The sequence below is a fragment of the Hyperolius riggenbachi genome, chromosome 4 (genome assembly GCF_040937935.1).
Source record: "Hyperolius riggenbachi isolate aHypRig1 chromosome 4, aHypRig1.pri, whole genome shotgun sequence".
Taxonomy (NCBI): domain Eukaryota; kingdom Metazoa; phylum Chordata; class Amphibia; order Anura; family Hyperoliidae; genus Hyperolius; species Hyperolius riggenbachi.
In genome coordinates this window covers 210,862,577-210,890,352 of record NC_090649.1, presented here as the reverse complement: position 1 = coordinate 210,890,352, position 27,776 = coordinate 210,862,577, and the positions used below count along the sequence as shown (strand labels likewise).

General features: G+C 43.3%; 1 protein-coding gene across 5 annotated transcripts in view; it reads left to right on the top strand.

Annotated features, from left to right (window-relative positions):
• EIF4G1 (eukaryotic translation initiation factor 4 gamma 1) overlaps positions 1-27,776 on the top strand; it is a 110,849-nt gene that overhangs the window by 41,483 nt on the left and 41,590 nt on the right. For 3 of the 5 annotated variants that reach the window (XM_068281323.1, XM_068281325.1, XM_068281324.1), the window contains exons 2-7: positions 20,950-21,043; positions 21,974-22,060; positions 24,040-24,060; positions 26,506-26,673; positions 26,753-26,849; positions 27,432-27,538. In XM_068281323.1, coding sequence (XP_068137424.1) covers positions 20,984-21,043; positions 21,974-22,060; positions 24,040-24,060; positions 26,506-26,673; positions 26,753-26,849; positions 27,432-27,538 — 540 coding nt within the window. In that variant the 5' untranslated portion in view covers positions 20,950-20,983. Of the gene's footprint in view, positions 1-3,051; positions 3,073-20,949; positions 21,044-21,973; positions 22,061-24,039; positions 24,061-26,505; positions 26,674-26,752; positions 26,850-27,431; positions 27,539-27,776 lie in introns of those variants that run through there. The other 2 variants (XM_068281321.1, XM_068281322.1) reach the window with 2 other exon arrangements.

Here is a 27,776-nt window from a genome sequence, read left to right as displayed (position 1 = left end):
TGAATTCCGTTTTGTCTAGATTTAATTTCAGGAATATGATTGTTTCTTCCTGTGATACGAGAGCAGCCATGTTGTTTGTAAACATTACACACAGGCAAAGCTGATAGCATCTCCAGCTCTCTGCCTGTGACAAATTCACTCTGCTCCCCTCTGCTTTTGAAATCTCCGGCTAGTAGCCTCCTCCTCCTGCCCAGACTGATCTCCCATAAGCCCTGCTACCGTGCCAAGGCTCTCTGAAAAAGCTGTGGGCGAGGCTTGTTTGGGTTATAGGGAATTAAAGTATTAAAACAAAACAAAGTATTTGGCTTGAGGAATGTCCTTTAAACTATATGAAAGAAACACAATTATGCAATGAGTAAAAGTTTCTCGGATTCACTTTAAATGCCAACCAAGTATTGTTCTGTAGACCTGGGTGTGGGACCCACCCGCCACTTATAGTTCACACCTCGGTGGGCACCACCTACCAGGTCCAAAACTTCTTCAGTCTGGGCGTTGGGCCCACCTGGCACTTAGAATTCACGCCACGGTGGGCACCCATTACCCAAACACGAGGGCGCAGAGGGGTTGAGTTATTCATCCTCACGGTGGCAAAAAGGGAACCAGAGACAGGTCAGTGTTGAGGCCACGTGACTCCAGGGTATGGAGCCTGAAGATCCACTGTATCTCCTTTTTCTTTCAGAGACTGTTCCAGGTCGCCACCTCTTAAGGGAATATTCACTTTGTAAAATCCTTTAAATCTTAATGTATCAGGATCACTGGAATGGTGTACTTGAAAATGTTCCCCCGAGGGGGCTCCCCACTACCGCATTCCTAATGTTACTCGTATGCTCCTGTATTCTGGCTTTATGTGGACGTGTAGTTTCACTGACTTATTTTAATCCAGCCCGGCAGATCGCTCAGAAACAGCCGTATCAGTCTGCAGACAGACTGTACACACGCTGGACTGTCGCTGGAACACCCACCGAGCGGGAGGTGACGACGGACCTGTCGTTGCCTCCAGTCCGGCGTGTGTACGGACCTTTATCCAACACCGTACTGTCATAGCCTCTCTGTAGGAATCTGTTGGTCATAGCGTTTATGGGCAGCTGACAGATCTCTTATCAGATTCGATGAGAGATTTGTCTCTTGGTCGAATCTGCCCATACATCGCTAGATGTATGGCTACCTTTCGTTTTTAGTGACATACATACATACTATTAAGTTAGTTAATCCTGTCACTGGCCTTGGACAACATAATCAATTGCACACTGTCTTATATTCTAGTATTGTTGCCAGCTGTTAAGCCTGGTACAAACATCCAATTTAAATTAGGCATTTATGTGTTCAAGTCCTTAGGCTTGGTTCATATTGTGCTGGAGAGGCAGATTTGGCATACAGTATAGAGAGTATGTGTCCCCTTCTATTGCTGGGAAAACACAATGAGATTTTTCAGCAGATTTACTGTCCGATCTTTTTTCCGATTGTTTTTTTTTTTTTTTTTTATCGATTTCCATTCACTTCAGATCGGACCTGTTGGAAATTATCTATTGAACCATCTATCTGCCAAAAAATCTCATGGTGGATTTCCAGCATTAGAATGGCAGTGCATTTACTGTCTGTGCAGGTGGGGGTTGTGCATTGCTGAAACACAATGGACAGACACATTTAATATGGACATGGGGCTGTGCTATGTGGCGGCTGGTCTGTTGCTCCTCTCTGGGAAGTGGTTTCAGCAGTGGACCTTGTGTGAAGATAGCCTTAAGCCTTAAGCATACATTACACTTTGTCCTTGTCAAATGTCTGCACAGGAGCCCCTCCATTCTCTGTAGCCAACCCTTCAGCAACAACCTGTTGAGTTTATTCAGATGTATAACATGTTCATTCAGATGTACAACATGTTTATTCAGATGTACACTATTGTTTGTTGCTGGTGTAGTATCAATTACAGCAGTACATTACCATACTACTCATTAAATAAAATCCGTAAGATAAAAAAAAGGCCCTGGGTGATACTTGCCTTGAGAGGGGGAAGCCTCTGGATCCTAATGAGACTTCCCCTATCCTCTGTCCCAGTGATCCAGCACTGAAAGCCCCTAAATACTATGGAGGTAAATATTTAACTACTGCGATCAAGTGCAGGAGCAGTAGCGGTTTTCCGATGGGCTCAGGTGGAAACAGCAAAGCATGGTCGGGTCCGCTCTACTACACAGGTGACCTCGTGCCTGCACAGTAGAACGGACCCGATCGTGATTGGCTATTTCCACCTGAGCCCATTGGAAAGCCGCTACTGTGCCTGCGCTGGAGCCGAGAAAGGGAAATATTGCATGCTTTACTGGGCGTGCACCACAGCCGACATTCTTTTCTGCTGTGGTTTCGGGGGCTTCTAGTGCTGCATCGTCGTGTCGGAGGAGGATGGTGGAAGCCTCATTAGGATTCAGAGGCTTCCCCCACCCGAGGTAAGTATCCCGGTGGGGGTGAGGGGGGAGTTCTTACTACAGTGTCTCTGTAAGCCTCATACAAACTGAGGCATTTCTGTCGCCTGGCCTGGATCCATACTTCATTCCTAAGGTGACAAGGCAGTGCTGACGCTGTACAAATGCATCCCTATCCTCCGGGCTAGAGACATGTCTGTTGCAATGGAGGGGGCAGAGAGACGATGAGCAGAGCACGACGGAGCACTTTTACTTTGGGTGGGGATAACCATGCGATTGGGCGCTGCTCTAGCATTAACGCTTAAGAGGAACTGTCGCGAAAATCTTAAAATTTAAAACCCATACAATTAAGAAGTACATTTCTCCCAAAGTAAAATGAACCATAAATTACTTTTCTCCTACTGACAGATTTTGGACTAGCCCATCTTCTCTTAGGGGGGTTCTCTCGGTATACTTTATTTTTAAAAGCACTTAGTGAATGGCAGTTGCTCCGTCCAACTGCCAAAATAGTGTGCAGCAAGCAGGGAGGCTGGCCAGCATCATTGTATAAATCTTTTTCAGGGAATGTCTTTATAAAGAGTAAAGGCCATGCTGAGAATCCCCTATGGAGAGTTGGACTAGCCCAAAATCTGTCAGTAATGTCAGATTTCTACTACCTACTGTGAGTGACAGCAACATAGGAGAGAAGTAATTTATGGCTCATTTTACTCAGGCTAGGTTCACAGTGGAACGTTGCATTTTAGGGGACGTTATAGGGCACATAACGTGCCCCTAACGGAACGCCTGGTGTTCTCTGATGTTGACGTCAGACTGAGCAGTGCAGCCGTGCAGCTTACTCTGGCGTCCGTGATGCATACTCTTGGACGCATGCGGCATCACGTGGTCCGCCCGGCCAATCGCCGCACAGAGCGGCGCTCCAGGAAGTAAACACTGCACGTCACACCGTGCAGTGAATATTAGTCATGTGCCCGGCCGCTCTCCCCTCCTCCCCAACATCACTGAGCATGTGCAAGCAGTCTAACGCGGCTTAGCCGCCTGTTATGCACAGCATGCAGTACTTTCTCTTGACGTGGAGCGTTACAATGTAACGCAACGTGGGCACTGTGAACAGCCCATTGATTTTTCATTACTGTGCGGTGGGGCTGCGTTACAGGCTGCACTAACGTGCGCCTGTAACGTCACACTGTTAACCTAGCTCCAGGAAGAAATGTACTTCTTATTTGTATATGTTTTTAAATTTTAAGATTTTCGCAACAGTTCCTCTCAAAGATCTGGCTTTCTGAGTTTAGCAGACGTCGGGCAGCTGCTGTACACGTGCTGGATTCTTCCAAGATTCTCTGCTGAGGTGGTATTTATCGTCCACCATGCCAGAGTTTAAACCAGTGTATGTACATAGCTTAAGAGCTGCAAACAAGTCTGCACACTTCTCATTGTGCTGCCATAAGATAATGTGCTAATCTTGCCAATTTTAACTTAGGTCTGTACTTCATTTAGTTGGATGAGTGAATGCATAAGCCAAAAGCCAACATTTTGTAGTTATCTTGAGTTTACATTTGCTGATTTTGTTATTGTTCCTGTGTGATGATTAGCAGACTGTTCAGCCTGTTGAGTGTAAAGGCGCCCATACATCAGGCGATGTATGGGCAGGTCGACCAAGAGACAGAGCTCTCTCTGATCAAATCTGATTGGAGAGAGATATGTTGCCTGCCCATACACCACAGGCTGATTCCTGATCAATTTCATGCTGAAATCGACTGCCTTACCGCCCTCTGATGTTCCATGTTTGAAGATGGGATGCAGAGAGGTAAGGTATAGCGCACTGGCCACGAGGGGGGAAAGCTTCAGGGGTTTTGTCGCGGTTGTTGCTCATCCCTATATTGCTCACCGTTACCACCGTGCACCCGACCGACCGCCACGGTCCGACATTTGCAGCATGTCCAACCGATTAACACATGCAATTTCGGCCCAAAATTGGTTGCATCGTTGATCAAGCATGCTCTTGGCGGTACTGATTTTCATTTGATTATGATAATTGAATTGGATGGTCGATCGGCTGCCAAGATTCCTGATGTTTGGCCACCTTAACCACATTACGCCCGCCCACAGCCGATGGGCGGACGTAATGTCTGGGCCCAAACGACTGCGGGGGGGGGGGAAGGGCGTGGTAATGCGGCGATCGCGTCACTGGTGACGCGATCTACCGCCGCCAATAGGCTCTGCCCACCTGGCGCGATAACCTGCCGGCCGTACGGGAGCGCCGGCTGGTTATTAACTCATGGAACGCCGCATACAAAGCATATAATACGCTTTGCAATGTATACAAAGCGTATTATACAGGCTGCCTCCTGCCCTGGTGGTCCCAGTGATCGAGGGACCACCAGGGCAGGCTGCAGCCCCCCAAGTAAGCACCCAAGCACACTGATCCTGCCCCCTGATCGCCCACAGCACCCCTCAGACTACAGTTTGCACCCAATCACCTCCTAATCACCCATCAATCACTCCCTGTCACTATCTGTCAACGCTATTTTTCTGATCAGGTCCTAAACTGCCCCCTGGGGGCTCCTGATCGCTCCCCAGACCCCCCCCCCCCCCCCCTGTGTACATTTTACATCTATCCTCCCCTGTACTCACCCACTGATCACCTGTCAATCACCCCCTGTCACCACCTGTCACTGCCACCCATCAGGTCAGACCCTAACCTGCCTCTTACGGCATCTGATCACCCACCCACACCATCAGATCGCCCGCAGACCCGCCCTCAGCTCACCTCCAAAGTGCACTGTTAACATCTGTTCTCCCCTCTAAATCACCCACTGATCACCCATCAATCACCCCCTGTCATCAACCGTCACTGCTACCCATCGGATCAGACCCCTATCTGCCCAATCACCCACCCACACCCTCAGAATGCCCTCAGACCCCAGCCCTGATCACCTCGCCAGTGCATTGCTTGCATCTATTACCCCTTCTAATCACACCTTGAGACACCGATCAATCACCACCTGTCACCCCCTAGCACACCTACCTATCAGATCAGGCCTTAATTTGCCCTGTGTGGGCTCCTGATCATTCGGCCAAACCCTCAGATCCCCCTCAAACCCCCTTCTGATCACCACCTGAGTGCATTGATTACATCTATTCTACCCTCTAGACACCCATCAATTAACTCCTGTCACCCCCCCCTAGCACTCCTATCCATCAGATCAGGCCCTAATCTGCCCCCTGCGGGCTTCTGATCACCTGGCCAAACCCTCACCCGCCCCACCGCAGTGACAGAATTTTTTTTCTGATCACTGCTAGTCTCTACGACTTAATTGTGGCTGAGACCAACCGTTATGCCACATAATACGCAACCGCCAATCCGAGAAGCTACCATGCCCAGCCTTTTCGGCGGAAACCACTCCAAGTTTCTGAACGTAACATTTTTGGGGGCCTTCTCCTTAACATGCATCTAGTCAAAAATAATGTATTGCGTTCTTATTGGGCTACGCACCCAATACATCACATGCCCATGTTCTCTGCTGCCATGTCCAGGTCACGATTTGTGAACATCCTGCGCTTCCTGCACTTCAGTGCCAATACAACCTGTCATCTAAGAGGCCACCCTGCTTGACCGATTCCACAAAATTTGGCCCCTCATAGACCACCTGTCATCAAAATTTGCAGATGCATATACCCCTGAACAGTCATTTGGTTTCCGGACTACTCATCACGGTTTTGGGCCCCTAAAATGCCAGGGCGGTATAGGAACCCCACCAAGTGACTCGATTTTAGAAAGAAGACACCCCAAGGTATTCCGTTAGGTGTATGGTGAACTCATAGATTTTATTGTTTGTCACAAGAAAATGACACTTTGTGTAAAAAGAAAAAAAATTTACGCTAACTTGTGACAAAAAATAAAATATTCTATGAACTCACCATACTCCTAACGGAATACCTTGGGCTGTCTTCTTTCTAAAATGGGGTCACTTGTGGGGTTCCTATATTGCCCTGGCATTTTAGGGGCCTTAGACCGTGAGGAGTAGTCTAGAAACCAAATGCCTCAAAATGACCTGTGAATAGGACGTTGGGCCCCTTTGCTGCAAAAAAGCCCCTTGGGCTGCAAAAAAGTGTCACACGTGGTATTGCCGTACTCAGGAGAAGTAGTATGTGTTTTGGAGTGTATTTTTACACATACCCATGTTGGGTGGGAGAAATATCTCTGTAAATTATATTTTTTTTAATTTTTTTTTAATTTTTTTTTTTTTTTACACAATTGTCCATTTACATAGATATTTCTCCCACCCAGCATGGGCATGTATAAAAATACACCCCAAAACACATTATACTACTCCTGAGTACGGCGATACCACATGTGACACTTTTTTTGCAGCCTAGGTGTGCTAAGGGGCCCAACGTCCTATTCACAGGTCATTTTGAGGCATTTGGTTTCTAGACTACTCCTCACGGTTTATGGCCCCTAAAATGGCAGGGCAGTATAGGAACCCCACAAGTGACCCCATTTTAGAAAGACACCCCAAGGTATTCCGTTAGTAGTATGTAGGTGAGTTCATAGAAGATTTTTTTTGTCACAAGTTAGTGGAAAATGACACTTTGTGAAAAAAAAACAATAAAAATCAATTTCCGCTAACTTGTGACAAAAAATAAAATCTTCTTTGAACTCACCATACTACTAACAGAATACCTTGGGGTGTCTTCTTTCTAAAATGGGGTCACTTGTGGGGTTCCCATACTGCCCTGGCATTTTAGGGGCCCTAAAGCGTGAGGAGTAGTCTAGAAACCAAATACCTCAAAATGACCTGTGAAATCCTAAAGGTACTCATAGGACGTTGGGCCCCTTAGCGCAGTTAGGGTGCAAAAAAGTGCCACACATGTGGTATTGCCGTACTCGGGAGAAGTAGTATAATGTGTTTTGGGGTGTATTTTTACACGTACCCATGCTGGGTGGGAGAAATATCTCTGTAAATGGACAATTGTGTGTAAAAAAAAAAAAAAAAAAAAAATTGTCATTTACAGAGATTTCTCCCACCCAGCATGGGTATATGTAAAAATACACCACAAAACACATCATACTACTCCTGAGTACGGCGGTACCACATGTGTGGCACTCTTTTGCAGCCTAACTGCACTAAGGGGCCCAAAGTCCAATGAGCACCTTTAGGCTTTACAGGGGTGCTTACAATTTAGCACCCCACAAAATGCCAGGACAGTAAACACCCCCCCCCCCCAAATGACCAAATTTTGGAAAGTAGACACTTCAAGGTATTCAGAGAGGGACATGGTGAGTCCGTGGCAGATTTCATTTTTTTTTTTGGTCACAAGTTAGCAGAAATGGAAACTTTTTTTTTTTTTTTGTCAGTGTGTCATTTTCCGCTAACTTGTGCCAAAAAATGAAATCTATGAGCTCACCATGCCTCTTATTGAATACTTTGGGATGTTTTCTTTCCAAAATGGGGTCATTTGGAGGGTATTTATACTATCCTGGAATTCTAGCACCTCATGAAACATGACAGGTTGTCAAAAGTCAGAGATGCTTCAAAATGGGAAAATTCACTTTTTGCACCATAGTTTGTAAACGCTATAACTTTTACCCAAACCAATAAATATACACTGAAAGTTGTTTTTTTTATTTATTTATTTTTATCAAAGACTTGTAGCACAATACATTTGGACAAAAATGTATACAGACATTTTACTTTATTTGACAAATTTTATCACAGAAAGTTAAAATAATTTTTTTGACAAAATTCATGTCTCTTTTGATGAATATAATAAAAACTAAAAATTGCAGCAGCAATCAAATGGCACCTAAAGAAAATTGTATTCGTGACAATAAAAGGAGGGAAAATTCATTTAGGTGGTAGGTTGTATGACCGAGCAATAAACCGTGAAAGCTGCAGTGGTCTGAATGGAAAAAAAGGCTCTGGTCCTTAAAAAGGAACTACGCCTAAACAAACATACTGTCATTAAGTTACATTAGTTACGGTATGTTAATTAAAATAGATAGGTAATATAGTCTCTTACCCACCCTGTTTTAAAAGAACAGGCAAATTTTTGATTTCATGAGGGCAGCCATCTTTTTGGTTGAAAGGAGGTGACAGGGAGCATGAGACACAGTTCCAACTGTCCTGTGTGCTGATCACCCCTCCCAGTTGCTAGGCAACATGAACAACAACATAGGAAATTCCATCATGCTTTGCACAGGATCAGGGAAAAAAGCCCGTGCAGTTCTTTGATGGGTGGAGCTTAGCTAAAAATGCAGCTAAAATGATGGTTTCATAAGAAAAACAAAGTTCTGATGCTGTGAAACTGTTAAAGAAACACCAAGCCTTTTCAGTTTTGAGTAAATTTTTAGTCCTGAGGTTCACTTTAAGGGGCGAAAAGACTGTGGTCCTTACGTGGTTAAGTGTCATCAGTCCCCAAATTGTTCAAATGTATGCTATAGGTACGCACGTACGAGGTATGTCGCCCAGCAGTGATCCTTCCTGTGACGATGTAAGGCTGATGCTGTACAGATACATGGTTAGCATGTACGCTAGCAACGTGTTCTGTTTCTAATCTAGTATCGATTGGTGCTTTTAGGGCCAGTTCACACTACAAGAGCTTTTTAAATGCTAGAGATTTTAAAAGCTCTTGCTAATGCAATGCTATGCGTTTTTTTTACGAAATCGCTCCTGTGTGAACACTCACATAGGATAACATTAGCAAGCGCTTTTAACCACTTGAGGACCGTAGGCTTACACCCCCCTAGTGAGCAGGCTATTTTTTTCAATTCTGGCCACTGCGGCTTTAAAAGCTTGCTGCAGGGCTGTACGAATTGGCACACAAATGAATCCCTCACCTTTTCTGCCCACCAACAGAAAGTAGTAGTGGAAAAGGACCCTCGCAGCGATCGGCTCTCATAGACATCAGCCTATGAGAGCTGATCGCTCTCTGAGCCTCCCAAGGGGACAGCAGAGTGTCACTGCTGTCCCCAGTACAGTGCTGCTATAGATCGCAGCGCTGTACAGTGTAAATAGACGGTTTCACCATTAACAGACTTGTTCACTCCAATTGGTGTTAGGTGGACCTTAAGGCAGTTAAAATCACAAGCGCTTAGAAAAGCTCTCATAGTGTGAATGAGCCCTTATGGAACTTGGAACTTGCCAGTGATTTCAATTATTTCGCTGGAGGGTAAATTGTTCCCTTACTTATCAGCATGATATATAGGCTCTCATGACACCTCCAGGGTCCATATTGTGTTTGGCCTCCCTTCCATTTTCCAGGTGTAGCCAGCATTATTATTATTATTTAGTACTTGTATAGCGCCGACATCTCAGGCAACGCTGTACAGAGTATATATTGTCTTGCCACTTAACTGTCCGTCAGAGGGGCTCGCAATCGAATCCCTACCAGAGTTATATGTCTATGTATGTTTCGTGTAGTGTATGTATCGTAGTCTAGGGCCAATTTTAGGGGGAAGCCAATTAGCGTATCTGTATGTTTTTGGGATGTGGGAGAAACCGGAGTGCCCGGATTAACCCCACGCAGACACGGGGAGAATATACAATCCAAACGCCTTGCAAATGTTTACCTGGCTGGGATTCGAACTGGGGACCCAGCGTTGCAAAGGCGAGAGTGCTAACCACACGCCACCATGCTGCCTGCATTTGGAACTCCAGTGGGCGTGTGCACAGTTAATCCGCATGCACCCACCGGTTAGCAGTGGCGACCCCCAGAAAACTTGGCCGTCACTGGCTACTCAGTTTGTGCAGCTTCAGAGCCACACGCACCCTGATCGATGTGGAAATTGCTGCTGCGCAATCGGAGTGTGCACGGCTCGGGCTGCACAGTAGCTGGCGACGGTCCAGCTTTCAGGGGTCGCCGCTGCTAACTGGAAGACCTCAAACACGTTGTGGGCACAGATTGACTCCAGGGGGCTGCAAGAAGCCCCAGGTAAGCTAAACTTTTTTTTTTTTTCGCTTAAAAGAAACATCAGGCGTTTAAAAAAAAAAAAATCTACTTACATGGCGCATGCTCCAGCATCTGGCAGCGTATATGTCCCTCGCCGCAGCTCTGCTCCCAGCCGGTCTCTCGGGGTCCCTTTCAATGCAGCCGGCGGCTTCTGCGACTGCGCCGCTTGTGATCACGCTCACGTAGCCTGATGTTTCCTTTAAGATTTATTTTAGCTTCGGAGCATCAACACGTCCGTTGTGGTCCATCCCAAGAATTAGACAGTCTTAGGTTGTAGTATGAACCCAACCTAAAGGCCTATAGACTAGCAATACGTACTGTTACTATGGAGGGGGTGAAGGGCCAATAGCGCAACACACATTGGAGCGGGCAGGTTTAGAACAGGAAAGTCTGCCTGTGCTAGGTCTAGTGTTTCTCAACAGTACAGTATGTACTCCTTTATTAATGACCGTGTTGGCCAAGTATCCCTATTGTAGGTAATATCTTTAGTACCCATTGATGCATATGGAGCATAGCATCCCAAGGTTACTCATAGGCTCTTGGCTTCCACTGCCGATCTCCCTTCAGCTGTGCGACCAGCGTCCTCTCTATGACTACAGTATGTCACTCTTCATGTGACCTGCTGGCACATACTGGCGGAGGGTCACACTGAGTCACTGCTGTAGTCATGGAGATAGGGCACTGGAAGCTCAGGTGAAGGGATATCTGGTGGAATCCGTGAGCCCATGCGTAATCTCATGTAGGCTCTGTTTGCGATTCTGCAAAGAGGGAGAGGACACAGCTGCTGCAAAATCCAACCCTGCATTGTTGGGCCACATTAAAAAAAAAAATAGAATGGGCCAATATGGCCCACGGGCCGTAATTTGCTCATCACTGGTTTCGTTGATTTGCTAAATTGGTTCTCTTGGTGACACACGGAGAACTTGGTGCCGCTGTACGCACACTAGATTCTCAGCAGAGGTGGGCCCCAACCAGCTGCCTTGGCCGATAACTAATTTAGCATGTGTAGAAAGGGTAATGGATTGATAATTTTTAAGATCAGTTTCCACTATACCTAGGCGAATTCGTACTGAAAGTAACGCATGCAAATTTGCTTGCGTATGCAAATTCATGTGCACATATATACATTAACAGTTTTTCCCCCATGTGATTTTTAACCCTTTCATGATGATCAAGAAGGAAGCTGTAATATTTTTTTCTTTTCTTTCAGTAATTAACATACTTTGACTTCCTTCTTGTTTCTTTTTAACCTCCTTGCCGGTTATCCCGAGCTGAGCTCGGGGTAACCTGCGCAGGAGGATTGCTCAGGCCCCGCTGGGCCGATTTTCACAATTTTATTTTTTATTCACTGCACGCAGCTAGCACTTTGCTAGCTGCGTGCATGTCTTGATCGCCACCGATTCGCCGCTACCCGCCGCAAGCGAATTTCCTATTAAATTGTGTGCGATTCGCAACTCCGGCATGTGGAAAATTGTGACGGAGCCATCCAATTTTTTTTTTTCGCCGCCTGCTGCAGTAATGCAATTTTTGTATCCAATGGAAACGGCAATATTAAAATACATTGCTAGGGGAATTCACGTGCAGCTAATGCACATCATTTTGCCATAGTGGAAACGGGCCCTTTTTATTTTTATTTTTATTTTTTTTACTGCAGTTAAAAAAAAAAAAAAAAACGAAAACTTCTCCTTTTCAAAAATGCTTGCTAATTATTTGCTATTGTGGTAACTAAACTCTTTTTTGCCAGTTCTTTCATCTACCCAAAACTGAGCTCAGCCAGTGCAGGAGTGGCAGACAACTGATAACATTTATTTGCTAGCAGAGGCAGACTGAAGTGAAATTCCTAGAATATTATTCAGTCATTTGCGGACACAGTTAAGTGTGACATTTACTAAAACTGTAGGATACATAATATTGTTTATTCCCTTTCTCAGTAATATCCGAATATCTACTTGTAAAACTCTTCTATTTTGTACTTTCAGCCATCACACTTGCAAGCGCAAGTTAATCTAAATGTAAAGTACTTTTTTAGCAAGAGTTACAAACTACTTTGTATACAATGTGGCATGTTCTGGGGAAGGGTTTGTCATTGAAATGTTTGCTTTTGGGATAATGGCTGAAGCCATCTGTGGCTGTGCATATCCTGCTCCCCTTTTAACATGTAATGAATGAACTACCCCAGCAACTTCTCCTCCCACATGTTATCAGAAGGCTGGAAAAGGCTCTTGCTGCCTGTTTGGGGGAGGGGACAGTCCTATATCAGGTTATACATGAGCCATCAGTCTTTTTATTCTACAGTACAGTTGAGACTCTTCTTCAGATCTGTGTGCTGCTAACCATGTAGTGTGATGTAAGTATATTACATTTGTGTTACTTATTGCACTTTGTAGTTTGTCCCATCTTAAAGTAAGGTTTGTTGCTTAGTTGGTGTGGGGTAGTAAATGTAGCTGATTCAGATGGGGTTGCACTAGGCCTTGCTTCCTTCTCTGTGGCCCTGCACTGGGAATGCATGCACTCTTCAAACTCACCATTTTTTATTAATGCTCAGCCAGTGCTTCTTTTTTTATTTTTAACAGTTACATTAATTGGTTTGTGCAATATTTTGTATAGCTGTGACAAAGCGTCAGTACAAACAGATATTTACGCAATTCCAGTGGTCATGCTTGTTGGAAGGTCTGGGGTCAGTGTACAGTGGAGCATAGGAGTTGTATGCTGAAATTATACTGAAAGCTTGATTACTTTCAGATGATTAAATATTCCAGATGTTAAGCACACTACGGTGCTTTCTAATATATTTGCCCGGGCATCCCCTGCATTTAGTGCTTCCTGTACTTTTGGTGTGCTCGGACTTACTATTTCCTGAGCCCACCATTAGCAAGGCTTGTGTGAGGGTTTCATTTATTAATGAGTCTTCAGAGAACTCACCATCTCCAGTTGGAATATAATGAAGCTTGCAAACCTATATTGAAAACACTGGGGAATCACACAAGCACTATTCCACAAGCCCCTCAGCCTCTGTGATAGATATTATATATATATATATATATATATATATATATATATATATATATATATATAATAGTTTTTCTTACTTGCTCACATAAAGAGGGATTAGTGCAAATACCTTCTATGACCAAGTGAGGGTGCCCAAATCTAACCAGATAATAGCAGACAACGGGTCTGATCCTATTCACTGTTTCTCCTACGTTTTCTCCTGGTGATATTTTCCTTTTAAGCCACCAGCGAGCAAAAAAAAAAATACTCACAATAATTTCACCTTATTTTGGTACTTTTTCAATAGCAAAAGTTTTTTTTCAGAATATGAAAAATGATTTCCTAGGAGAAAACTTAAAGAAAGTGAATTGCATCAGGCTCAATGTTCTTTAGTCCAGGTTTGATGGACACCTAGTATCACCATTTGAATTTATGAATTATATAATTTATTTCACATCTGTGGAGATAATTTAGTAAGGAGACGCATGCCATTTGACGCTTGCCCAGGGCACAAGTCCTCTTAGAGCAGTTTTTGTGTGTTACAATGGAAGTATGTAAGTTTGATTAGTGATTGTGGAAAGTAATATCCCGATGCTCACTATACTTTTGTGTGATAACAACGGCAGTGCAATCCGGGTGAAAAATGATTGGAGCTAGGGGATTTTCAGCTGTACCGGTTTCCATAACCAGAGTTCAGGTGGCCATACACCTGCGCCCCCCCCCCCCCCCCCACACACACACACACACACGCACACTTTCCAAAAAGAAATGTGTCCTGCTTCAGCTATCAAAAGTTTCAATCAGTTTCGGCCACAAATCGACTGAAATTCTGATTGAGCAGCCATGTTTCATCGATCTGTGGTAGTTTCAATCAATCAATAATCTGCTAACGAAAAAGTGAATGGGCACTTAAAGGCCAGGGGCCCATTAGTCACATTTTTCTAAGTGCTTTGGGGATTATTATTTTTTTTTTTTTAAATCGCATCGCTCAAGTAAGATCTCACACATTGCATTACATTTGCAAGAGCTTTTCAAATCACAAGCGCTTAGAAAAGCACTGCTAGTAGGTCCTATGCCTTAATGTGATCGGGAATGTATTCTCAAACTGTACCTGAAGTACAGGGAACCTGAAGTGAGGGATTTGGAGGCTGCCATATATATTTTGTTATAAACAATACCAGTTGCCTGGCAGTCCTCCTGATACTGTGTCTCTAAGCCACAGACCCTAAACAAGCATAAAGCAGATCAGGTACTCTGACTCAGGTTTTACTGGTTTAGCCATATGCTTGTTCCAGGGTTATGCCAGATGATCAACAGGGCTGCTAGGCAACACGCATTGTTTACAAGGAAATAAATATGGCATCCTCCATACCCTTCCCTTTTAATAGGTTCTTTATGAGAACTTCTTTAATCTAATGTGAATAGACATCACAGCAAGATTTTGTTGGCAAGGTTTGTCCATGCATGGCTGCCCTTTCAATCTGCAATGCAAAGTTTTGCGCTGGAATATGGACTACTACTATATTTGTGGAATATTGGGAGGAATCTTTGTTGTCTTTGTAGCACTGTTTTTAGCTAATCCCATTGTGCAATCTACATACTGAAATTAGGCAGGAAATGTTACATAAGGTGTGTTGCATCTTTTGGAAGGTGAGACATGTTGGTTTGTATTCAGGAACTCTGTTGTGATTAAATCAACATTTCCATACAGATGCAATGCTTTTGTCTTTAGTTCCACAATGGCGACTCTGCATACTAAACACCTGGTAGATTACCATATGTGCAGGTGAGGTATCTACCCCCTGCTGCCCATCCTGACTCCAGGCAAACCTACTCCATAAGTACTTTTGCATTTAAATGTCTTGTGCTAAGCAGGTACTCTGTAAATAATTCAATTAGCAGACATGGAGATGGGAAATTTATGCATCTCAGGTGTGAATTGAGTGGTTTGTAAAGTGTGTGTTTCAACAGACATTTTGGATTTACTCTTAATATTTTTGCTCTCTGGGTAGCTTGGTGTGGCTATGTAAGGTACATTTTCATTATGTGAGACGATTCTTAGTGACCATCTTGTGCAAACATCTGTGTTCTGGATAACTCAGTGTCTGTACATAGCTTTAGTACATTCCATGCCCCTAAGTACTGGTTTGAGTAATTCTAAAGCCTGGTACACACTTTCAATTATGATTGGCCAGTCACTGACCAATTTTATCACCTCATGTAGTATGAGAGTCAACAAAATTGAATATTCTAAACAGATTGTGTAGGTAAAGCCCCATACTATATAGAGGTGGTAAAATTGTGCAGTGATTGGCCAATCATAATTGAAAGTGTGTACCAGGCTTTAAAGTGAACCCGAGCTGAGACATACGGAGGCTGACACATTTATTTCCTTTTATGCTAGGTACACACAATACAATTTTCTGTTAGCTTTACCTGCCAGATCGTGGTTTTTTTTCCCCAACATGTCCGATCTTAATTTCTGTTCACTTCTATGGAAATCGATCAAAATTATGATTGGACATGTTGGGAAAAAATTGATCTGGCAGGCAAATCAGAAAATTGTATCGTGTGTACCTAGCATTAAACGATGCATATTTCTTGGCTGGCCTGCTGATCCTCTGCCTGTAATTCTTTTTGTCAGATCATGTTTCTGACAAAAAATCGTCACTAGATTAGCTGTGTTCAGACACTACTGACCAGAGAGATCAGTAGGGCTGCCAGGTAGCAACTGGTATTGTTTGAAAGGAAATACATTTGGTAGCCTCCATTTCTCTCTCACTTTTAAGTATTGCCTGTATGTATTTGGCTATTATCATTGATTTCGTATTGAACAAACATCACCCAGTGGTTGGCATGTTTTGTAAGTGTAATAAATGGGAGTTGCCCCAATACTAGAGGGGGTATTCTCTGTGCCATATACCCCCAGTCCATAGCAATAATTTCTTGCCGATCTGTAGCCTGGTTATGCACGTATACAGCAAGTCAACCTTATAGACGCTACTCATGAATTATGTCATCTCTCCTATTTTTATATGTCCATGGTAGCGATGTGCTGGTGTCATCTAGTATGGCTTTGCCACATGAAAAGTTGTGACCGAGGAGTAAGCGGACACTTGTGAACTATTGGGAAAGGCACCCAAAAGTATATAAAATATATTTTCAGAGAACCCAAGGCTAGTCATGCACTGTACAATTTGTAATACATCAGGTAAACTGTCTTTCTGACATTTACCTTTACTTGGCTTACCACTTTGCACCAGTAAATATCAGTCAATATTGTCTAATATTGATCATTTTATTTATTGTATTTTTGCTGATTTGATGTTTATATAGAATCTGTCTAATCTATTAAACCTATTAGAATGGGTGAATGGTTAGTTTTAGTTGAAACTGTGTATGAGACTTCACTCCTTCAGCTCACTCCCTCACCTTCCCCAAATCGGCTGCTTTTATGCAATTGCAAAACTGTTGTCCAATAGCACAGACCTGAAATCAATAGTCCATAATTTCCTTTCTTTGCATTAGCAGTAGGTAACAGAAGATCTGCAGACAGTGAAGCCCCATACACACACTTAACAGCGGTCTTGTATGCAGCACAATTGTTGAACAAAGTTTTCTTTCTGTGTCTTTGAGGCATACATATGTACATATGAAATCGCCGCCGGAAGACTTGGGAGCAGGATACAGCCGGTATATGGTTTATCCTACTGATGCACAAGTCCTGGCGGCGTTAAATACTAATCCCCCTCTGGGTCCACATGGATGGTTGGAAATGAGGTAATTCGGCTTCCAGCTATTGCTGGAGACCGAATTGCGGTGTTTTAAAAGTAACTCCAGTCTTCTGACGGCACCGAAGTTACTCACTGAGCGCCGCTATAGCTGTAATTCCTATTACTGTCTATGGTGGCGCCGTCTGCGCCCAAATCTCCTGTGCTGTTATTACAGCGCTCGTCTTTGAGAGCAGTATGTGTGTTTCCCTTCAGGGCTGTGGAGTCGGTACAACTCCAACTCCGACTCCTCAGTTTTTGAAATCACGACTCCGACTCCAACTCCGGGTGCCCAAAATGGCTCCGACTCCTTAGTCTAATACTTAACAGGGATGTGGATTTTGTACAAAAATCACCCGACTCCGACTCCTCAGTTTATGAAATCAACGACTCAAACTCCGACTCCGGGTGCCTTAAAATTGCTCCAACTCTGACTCCACAGCCCTGTTTCCCTTTTGCTCTTATGTCTGAGGAAGATATCTTAGCTGGATCAGAAACTTGCAGTTGTATTCTGTCATGTTAACTAATAAAATGTATTGTTTTGCGTTTCCTTTTCCTGCATTTTGTTGAGAGAGCTCAGTTTTGTCCCTCAGGGTTTTCATCTGGGCTTTCCTCCCAGCTTTCTATGGGAGCTATCCACCTCTAACATCTGTGGTTCCCCATTGATCACCACTCCCATCTCTGTAAATCCTCTCTTGCAACCCAGCATTATCTAACCTGCTGTCCAGTCACACAGCACCCTCAGGCATTTGAATACCCTTTGTCTTAAATTACACTAGAGGTTTCTCCTCACTTCTTGCCACTGATACAGCTAATATAAAATATCTCCAGCTATGGGGCATACAGATCCAAGGGTCTTATGCTGGGAATACACGTCTCGATTCTGAGCCATTTGGATGGCTTGACAATTTCCAACATGTCCGATCTTTGACCCGATCGTTTCGCCGCTCGATTCTGCATGGAGGACAATAGGAAAAGATAAGAAAAACGAGCGGAAGATAAGAGAATCGCCTGCAGAATTGAGCTGGCCAAATAATCGGGCGCGTAATCGAGCGGCAAAATTGAGCCGTGTAGGCCCAGCATTGAAGGACAACTGAAGTGAGAAAAATATGGAGGCGGCTATATTTATTTCCTTTTAAAAAATACCAGTTGCCTGACTTCCTGCTGATCTGTATGACTGCAGTAGTGTCTGAATAACACCAGAAACAAGCATGCAGCTAATCTTGTCAAATCTGACAATAGTCTATGGCTAAAAGTATAGAGGCAGCGAATCAGCAGGATAGCCAGGCAACTGGTATTGCTTAGAAGGGAGATAAAAATGGCAGACTCCATATCCCTCTCACTTCAGTTGGGGATCCTGAAGAAAGAAGGTTATGGAGGCTGACAAATTTGCATGTAAACAATATCAGTGGTTTGGCAGCCCTGCTGTTCAACTGCCTGCAATACTTTTAGCCATAGGCCCTGAACAAGCATGCAGAATTGAGGTTGCTGACAAAAATCTGGCAAGATTAGCTGCATGCTTGTTTTAGGTGTGTGATTCAGACACTGCTGATGCCAGAAGGATCAGCAGGACATCCAGGCAACTGGTATTGTTTGAAAGGAAATAAATAGCCTCCATATTACTCTTGCGTCAGGCTCCCTTTAAAGGATACCCGGGGTGACATGAGATAGACATCTGTATGTACAGTGCCTGGCACACAAATAACTGTGTTCCTTTTTTTCTTTCTCTGTCTGAAAGCATTAAATATCAGGTATGTAAGTGGCTGACTCAGTCCTGACTCAGTCAGGAAGTGACTACAGTGTGACTCTCACTGATAAGAAATTCCAACTATAAAACACTTTCCTAGCAGAAAATGGCTTCTGAGAGCAGGAAAGAGATAAAAAGGGTCAATAGTTCATAGATTTTTAGCTCTGGCGTACTTCAATGAATGTATCACTGAGCAAACACAATAAAACAGTTAAAACTTAAAAAGTAGATTTAAACATACAATAAAACTGTGGAATATCTTAAGTCATTTTTTTAAGAGAAGGAAGATAGATGCAATTGTTTTATTTCGTTAGTTTATTTTCGCCTCGGGTATCCTTTAAAGCAGACCTGAACTCAGAATGTCCTATCTGCTCTAAAAGATACACAACAGTATATTAACCTTGAGGGCTTATTCACAGTGGGAAGTTGCGGAGCTGCATTAATAAAGTGTTACAACGCAGCTTACCGCAATGCAAATCCTATGGAACGTTCACAGTGCGACGTTAGTCGTGTTGTAACGTGTAGCGTTCTGGTAAATGCCTCTAAATGCACACGTTACTAGGTACAGGAAAGAATAATTTTCATTACCTGTATACGTTACTGTATGCAACAGTAATGCAGCCTTAATGTGCGTTACCAACTCTTTTTTTTCTTTTCTTTTTTAGTTGTAATGCTGCGTTGTGACTTTAACGTCACATTACAACGCAGTGTCCCACTGTGAATAAGCTCTTAAACAAAAAAACAATTCTTTGATACAGCTAATACAATCCTGCAATAAATCTGCACTGTTTCTACTTCCTGATTCATGGAAGCAGACATTGTTTTCAGCCTGTGCTTTCAAATCAGCTTATCTGCCATCTCTGCCGTGGCAGTCGTGACACAGGAGAGATGAAATTACAACTTGTGATTAGACACAAATGAGGGGGAATTAAAAAGGCTAAACTCTCTAAATATGTACAGGGTGCATTTCTCTGTTTTCTTTCTGTTCTGTGCAAAAGTTCAGATCCATTTTTAAGAGGCTGTTGCTCTGATTTTCCGTGTCCAAACTTGAATTGGATATGTTGTTAGTGTTTACTGTTCAGATTCAGGCCACATATCTTTCCTAGATTTCAACTATTTGGTTCACTACAGTCAACCAGATAACATTATCTCTTTAATCAGTACATTAGAAGTAAAGCTGGCCATAAGCCCCATCTACACCATACATTTTTTTTGTTCGATTCATTGATTCGATTCAATCCGACATGTCCGATCGAATCCCGATCGGACATGTTGGATTGAATCGAATCGGACCAAAAATTGTATGGTGTAGACTTTTTGAGATGAGAAAGAGGGACACTTAAGCCACACCCCTGATCACGCCCCCATTACACCCCTAGTCACGTATACTATAAAGATTTCATAAGGAAAAATTGTTTTATAATTCAAACCACACTGGTCCTTTGTATCCTGGTTCATTTTCCTTCATATTAACATACCGGTATATTCATATTACACATTTTAAAATTAGTAATATGTCAATTTAAAGGCTGGGAATAAAGTTTAGAGTCAATCAAACACATTTTTAGTAAAGAAATATATATATTTACACAGAAAGAGGGGCAAATGAGGAAAGAGGGACGGAGCTTCCATAGAGGGACTGTCCCTCCAAAAGAGACAGTTGGGAGCTATGATTTTATTTATATAGCAAGGAAATGAACAGCGCTACTTAAAAACAGGCAAGTGCCTACCTGCAAAAGAGCGCAAGCCCCACTTGTGGAGTCGAATACACACCGAGCATACACATGACCTGTCTACCACTAGAGGAGGATGTTAGTTTCCTGTAACAGCTTGCATGCAACCTATTAAGTACTCGACCCTCCCACTGCGAATGATTTTATTTATATCTGATCTGTTTAGTTCATTCATTCCAGTAGTTGGAACTGCTATTGTTAAAAGTTCCACTTACTACACGATGTACAAGTCCCAGCAGCAAATGCAGTTCCAGTGATGCATGCATTTGTAAGAGTTTTGTGTGAAAATGGAATATATTGGCTGTAAGCTCATGACGTCTACCTGATTCAATTTGTTTTTCTAGACCTTGTGGGGGACCCTATGCAGGAGCACATGAGATGAGCAAAACTACTCAGACGCTTGGACCCCCCACAGCCCCTTCCCCTGGACTCCAACAGGTATCCATGCCAATGTTTAATTTACTCTAAATTGGTTTTCCAGGTTCATTAAATATGCTGTACATCAACACTTTAGATTGATCTGTATATGCTACTACCACTGCCCTAGCAACGCTGTAAAAGAGAATCCCATGATCCCGTACGGCCCACAGGTTGTGCCCAGCCCCTATGGATTTTTAATTTGGCCTGGTGACGCAGGGATTCAGTATCTCCCTCCCTCTCTATGCAGAGTTGTGAGCATAGCGTATATGACCGCTTACCCACCCAGCTCTCAGCTTCCAGCGCCAATCTCCCTTCAACCACGCGTACAGCATCCTATCTCCATGGTTACTGCAGCATCTTGTGACCCCACTACCAGTAGAGTACGTGCCATGAAGGGTGACACACTGTGGCTATAGAGAGGACACTGGTTGTGCAGCTGCAGGGAGATTGGTGGTAGAGGATGAGGCAGTAAGTAACCTGTCAAATTTAAGAGAATATGTGTACGTTATTTTGGCATGTACAGTTAATCAATCAAATTATGAAATTGGGCAGAAAGATCAGCTGTCTTTAGGGCGGTACACTCATGTATGAGCCACAGTGTTTGTAGTTAGCACAAAGTATGATTGGCATGCGTGTCTTAGAAAATGTAAATACATATGCAATTTTATAAAACCTATAATGCCCATCAGGAGGCATTCAACAATCCAATTATCTTATGTTGCTTATGTACCAGAGAAGCAGCAAAATATTTTCCAGAGATGGTAGTCATTTATCATCTAACAGCAGTCAAAATAATAAATGAGAAGCATGGATGTGGCACTCATGTGCTAATAGTACTGGTAAAAAAAAAAAAAAAAAAAAAAAAAAAGAACCCAGTGCTTTAATATGCCTGAATGGAACCCTCCTGTGCCCTGCACATGCTAACTGGTCTATTGCTTCTGTTTTCAGTCAGCATTTTCTGCTGCCCCTACAGCTCCTGTGGTATTTGGTCCAACTCAAAGCAACCAGATGAATACGCAATCGCAACCGCGCCAGGTATGTCATCCAAATCATCCGCCACAAAATAATTGATAAGGAAATGTAAAGTTTATTTTATATGTTAAGCAATAATAAGGAAAATGCATTCTGGCAGCATTTACCTTTTCTACATTACACACGTACGTACACACACACAAACGCATGTACGTTCGTGTACGTACGCACGCACGCGTGTTTGAGGTTTTTTTTTTACCTCCTGTAGTTGGAAACCTTTTGGCGGTCTAGAGGCTTCTCCTATCCCTCTACAGCCCTCCATTCCAGTACAGGGTCCCCTTTCATCTGGCCACAAGTTCCGTCTGGAATCTATTGAAAATTGATAGAACCACAGCATTGCACTGTTCACTGCAGTGGAATGCTATTGGCCGTCATCCGGCCCCACTCCTGATTGGCCTATCCTGTCTGATCAAACTTTTAATTATTTTTTTGGGGGGGGGAGGGGGGCAAAATTAATTGAACATTTTGAATGAAAAATTTCCATCTGATTCGACCAGAGTGATCAAATCTGCAGGGTATCGAATGGGAAAATTGGCGTGTATGGGCACCTTAATATCCGCGTATGCCTGGCAGAATGAATGTGCTAATGCACAGCTTTTTTTTTTTTTTTTTTTTTTTTTTTTTTTATATATATAACTCTGCTACAGTTCATTTCATTTACTGGGCATGCGCACTGTACTCAAGCATGCCCTGTCCAGATACAAGAAGTTTCCTTGGCGGTCTCCTGCTGCTTTCCTTCCCCAGTCAGTATGAAGCCGCAACTCCTTACTCTGATTAGATGGGTAAAGGGAAGAGTGCCTATTTACAGTAAGGCCCGGTTCACATTAGCGTTCACTGTCCGGATTCGCCGGGCCGGATCCGAACCGTATACTGTACAAACGGAACGGACGTTCGGCGTAGCAATGCGAAGTCTATGCGACCGTACACATGCGTCCGTTCCGTACGGGCCGGACTCCGGACACTTTTCCAACATGCGCTATTTTTAAGGTCCGGATCATCCGGCTGACTCACCCGGACCGGAGCCTGACTGCACCGTCCGGCAATAGAAACCAATGGGAAACGGAAAGCACAGAACACACTGGCTATAAAAACCGGACGTTCTACCCCACTTCCTATGCGTTTTCTAGCAGCCATTTTGGATGGGGGCACATGGGCACATTTCTGGAGTGGAGCAGCAGGGACTTTGTGCTGGAGCTGTTTGGCAGTATGTCGGACGTGGAGGTGAGGCCCTACACAGCGGAGGACCTGATTCTACAGGTGCAGCTTCTGCTGACCTCCCAGACCCCAGGAATTTATATAGTGTGTATATCTCTTTAAAAAAACGGATTCGGATGGCAGCCGTATTCATACCTGATTGAAAACGTATGCAAATGGACCGGATCTGGATAGGAACCGTACGGGTCCGGACATCCGGTCAGTTTTCCCCAAAAACCCAAGTGTGAACGGGGCCTAAAAAGGCAGCTGAATATCACTGAGATGAGCATCTATGAATTTAGGGCAGCATTGCTTTTTTTAAGCATAATTGATGTAAATAATGTTCTATTAAGTGCATATAAACTTCCTGAATACTTCAGCTTAATAGGAGTGTTTTTTGTTCCTACAAGATAAGCAATTTTCTTTCATGGTTCTGTATTTGATGATAATCATTTGAAATAAGCAGTGTGAAGTTTCTCACATGATGTATGTTCTGAACAGCAGCACTGTAAGGGGTGCAATGAGAAGCTAAGCTAGTTTTGTGGTGGTCTGTCCTTTTACTTGCTAGTTCTGAGACAATTCTAGCTTTGTTGTGTCTGTGGTTCAGGCCTTTCCTTGGCGCTCTATTAACATGAGGAGTCTTTGCTCTGGTGGGATGTTTTAACATTGCTGTGTCTACTCTTCAACTTTTCTTTCCTTAATTGACTCCCCTTCTGTGTATTTTTTTCACATTTGTCTCCTTCCACTCTCTGCTTCTTTTTTTTTTCTGCTGCTGCTGCTTCTAACAGGCAGGATTCAGATCAATTCAGGTAACTCTTCACAATACTTTACTACCACGCATTACTTGGACTGAGGGCTCGTTTCCACTATAGCGAATCCGCATGCAGGCACCGCATGCGGATTCGCATAGTCAATACAAGTGGATGGGATTGTTTCCACTTGTGCGTTTTGGCGTGCGGGGGAAATCAGATTTCGCGTGCGGCAGGAATGCGGGCGAATCGCCCGCAATGCTTTTAATAGGGAAATCGCATGCGGCTTTGTCATGCGGATTTCCCCGCGATTTCGCATGTAAAGCTATGGAGCTTTACACAGGCAGTGACATGGTTGAATTCGCCTGGCTCCTTGCCATGCGAAAACGCATCCGCATGCGATTTCGTCCGCGGTGGAATCCAGGCGATTCCGCGCCGCAACAGTGGAAACGAGCCCTTAGAGTAACAGTAAATGTGGGCAGGTTGCCCTTATTATTTAACATCTAAGGGCTGTTTTACGCTGACAGCAATTCTTCCACGATTGCAGTATGTCTGCAAATCCAGAAGCACTGCATACAGTAATTCAGGAGTGACTCTTGTCTTGTCACTAGATTTTCAGTATGACACTAGATTTTCAGTATGAATCGGCCCTAATATTTTTAGCACATATATTCCTAGAGCCACTTATACAGAAAATATTTAGTTTTCCTGAATCTGGATGTAATAGGGATATTTTGTTTTAGAAGAAATAAAATGTAATCTACTTTAAATGTAGTGCTGCTTTTTTCCTCAATTGTGAATAGTTCAAAGAGCAAGATTATTTCACTTTGGTTATGTTTGACTTTTTATTGCCTGCTTCTTACTTCATTCTCCTCTGCATAGCTTTATCACATCTGCTTTAAGCCTCAACTACACGGTACAATTTTCTGTCAAACCGTATCTATTAGCTGGATCTATTAGATAATTTCTAACCGGTCCAATCGGATTGAGTTAGATTTTGCAATAGATTTTGGGTACTTATCAAAGCAAAATCTATCGCAAAATTGATCTGCAACAATTTGGACGTCTACACACGATCCAATTTTTTTTATTAGATCTATCTAATAGATCCGTCTGTCAGATGGAAAATTGTATCAGGCTTTAATCTTTGGATTCTCTGGACATTGATGCACTGTTCCCATCTGCCGCCAGACCACATGTGGCCAGCGGGAGCGTCTGCTCCAATGGTCCGCCGAGGTCTTGTTGGAGTCTGGGGAAGATAAGTTTCAACCGTAGGCTTTATATGGGAAATGCATCCGCCTGTCCGGGAGATAGCACAGGAATGCGGTCCGTTTACCGCACCAGATCCATTGCAGAGTGACTAGTGTAAAGGCCCCTGACTCCTATTTAATCTGTTAAAAATGTGCATTTTCCGCTGAAGTGAGAACACAGGCTTAGTTTTTGCAGGTATCACCATAGTACTTTATCATCATATGGTGAGTTTACTGTATATTGCCCACATGTACATCAGAGCTTCTTTAAAGGGCAACTGAAGTGAGAAGACTATGTTTATTTTCTTTTAAACAATACCAGTTGCCTGGCAGCCCTGCTGGTCTGTTTGGCTGCAGAAGTGTCTAAATGACACCAGAAACAAGCATGCAGCTAATCTGTCTGATCTGACAATAATGTCAGAAACACCTGATCTGCTGCATGCTTGTTCAAGGTCTATGGCTAAAAGTATTAGAGGCAGAGGGTCAGCAGGGCTGCCAGGCAACTGGTATTGCTTAAAAGGAAATAAACATGGCAGCCTCTATATACCTCTCTCTTCAGTTGTCCTTTAAGTAAGCCAATGTAGCATCAGTAGTAAATGTTTGAGCAGGTCCTTCTTAAGCTCAGGTACTTGGAAAGAAAAATGTTCTAATCTGTCTTGTAAGGATCTATTTATTCTAGCCAGTAATGAATAATCAGTGTAATGTCTGTCTAATACCATGACCACATAACAAGAGTATGTGCCTATACAGTAAATCGCAGTGACAGAAAGACAGACCGAGAAAGATAGGGTAGCTCAACATGGTGTTTGTGTGTGAAATGTGAAAATATTAGCTGTACAGTGTGTACATAATGGCTACAATTTAAAAAACTCACATCTGACAGTGGATCTCTCCACTGCAGGCACTGCCCTGGCAGCTGGCACACCCAACCTCAGTTCAATCTGCCTAACAAGCAAGGACATCTAGCCGGGCTAATTGCTGAATTGTGCAGCCACAGCTGCTTCATTATTATTATATCCCACACTTGCTTTGCAAAAGTCGGGCAATGTGGCAACAAAATTCAGCAATCATTTTTAGCTATTGTTTACAGCAATTGAAATAAATAGCAATTTCATATTTATACCATATTGAGCTGCTCTATCTTCCACTGTTTTTGATATTGCTTATTCCAGACAGAATGAGGTGGTTTGAGGAGCACAATGGGGATGGGGGATCTATATCAGGTATTTTTCTAATTGTCTTTCTGCCACTTTAGCACTTCTACCCAAGGGCCCAAGCAGCTAACACCGCGGCAAGAGTTCAAACCGGGGCATCCGCTAGAGCAGTCCCACCTACACATGTATACCCTACAAGCTCCCAGGTTATGATGATTCCCTCCCAGTTGTCTTACCCATCACAAGGATACTACATACAAGGCGGACAGGTGAGAGTAGCACTAACCTGTTTTAGGTTAGAGTTTTCTCATTGCCTTTTGATACATTAAGCTTTAATTTTACTTGCAGGGTCGTTCTTACGTCATGTCAGCCCAACAGTATCCAGTTCAGCCTGGAGCGCCTGGATTTTTTCCGAGTGCCAGTCCCACAGAATATGGCACTTATGGTGAGTTTTACAAAGTTTTTTTTTTTTTTTAATTAATTAATTGGGAGCACATGCATGGATTAATATTGTGTAGTTGTTCATGTCTAATTGTAAGAAGGGCTTGTTATTATGGCTTTTATACAGAGTTTGTTGTTTTGGTTACTGTTTTAAGGGCTAGCTGCTCTTTGTCCTAGGTACTGTAACTGTGCGATCTTTCCAGCTGCTCTCGACACCTCCCCCTTCATGGTGTTTATATGATCAGGAATTGACTATATTTAGTTCAGTGTGGCTGGGATGTAGCAGGGAAGCTAAGTATAAGTGGGGGTAGTGGGAATACATAGAGCACAGTCATCCTGTAAGTTCAGCTGCTACAATTGGAAGTTTTCGGGTTTAGTGAAGCAGAGAATGTGTAACTAATCATACAGAAGCAGTTCATATTGCAAGGTCAGTGTAGAAGATGTTTGTTTATAATGAAGTTTGTTTTATATATTTGAATTGTGGTGATCTAAGTAACACTGTAGTGGATCTGAGCATGCCGTCTGTTTCCAGTAAATAGGACCATTTGGTAAAATAGTCTGTTTTATCCCGTCTTCCTTCATTCAGCTGGAGCGTATTATCCTGCCCAACAACAGTTTCCCCCAGGGGTGCCCGGGACACAGGTTATGATTAACCAACCACAGGCTATTCCACCAAAGCGGGAACGGAAAACGGTAGGTTTTTACCCTAACAATGTTACAATGTTTTTACCAGTGTGTTTATATTGCTTTTTCTTTTTGTCTTTTGGCTGTCCCTTCTGTCTCCCTGAAAAGGCCTTCTTGGTATCTTGTATTAGAGAATCCTGGAGTTTGTCACACGCATATGCATTGCTCTGCCTCACTCTAGTGGCCACACTAGGACAAGTGAAGTGAGAGGGATATTTCCTTAAACAATACAAATTCCTGCCTGCCC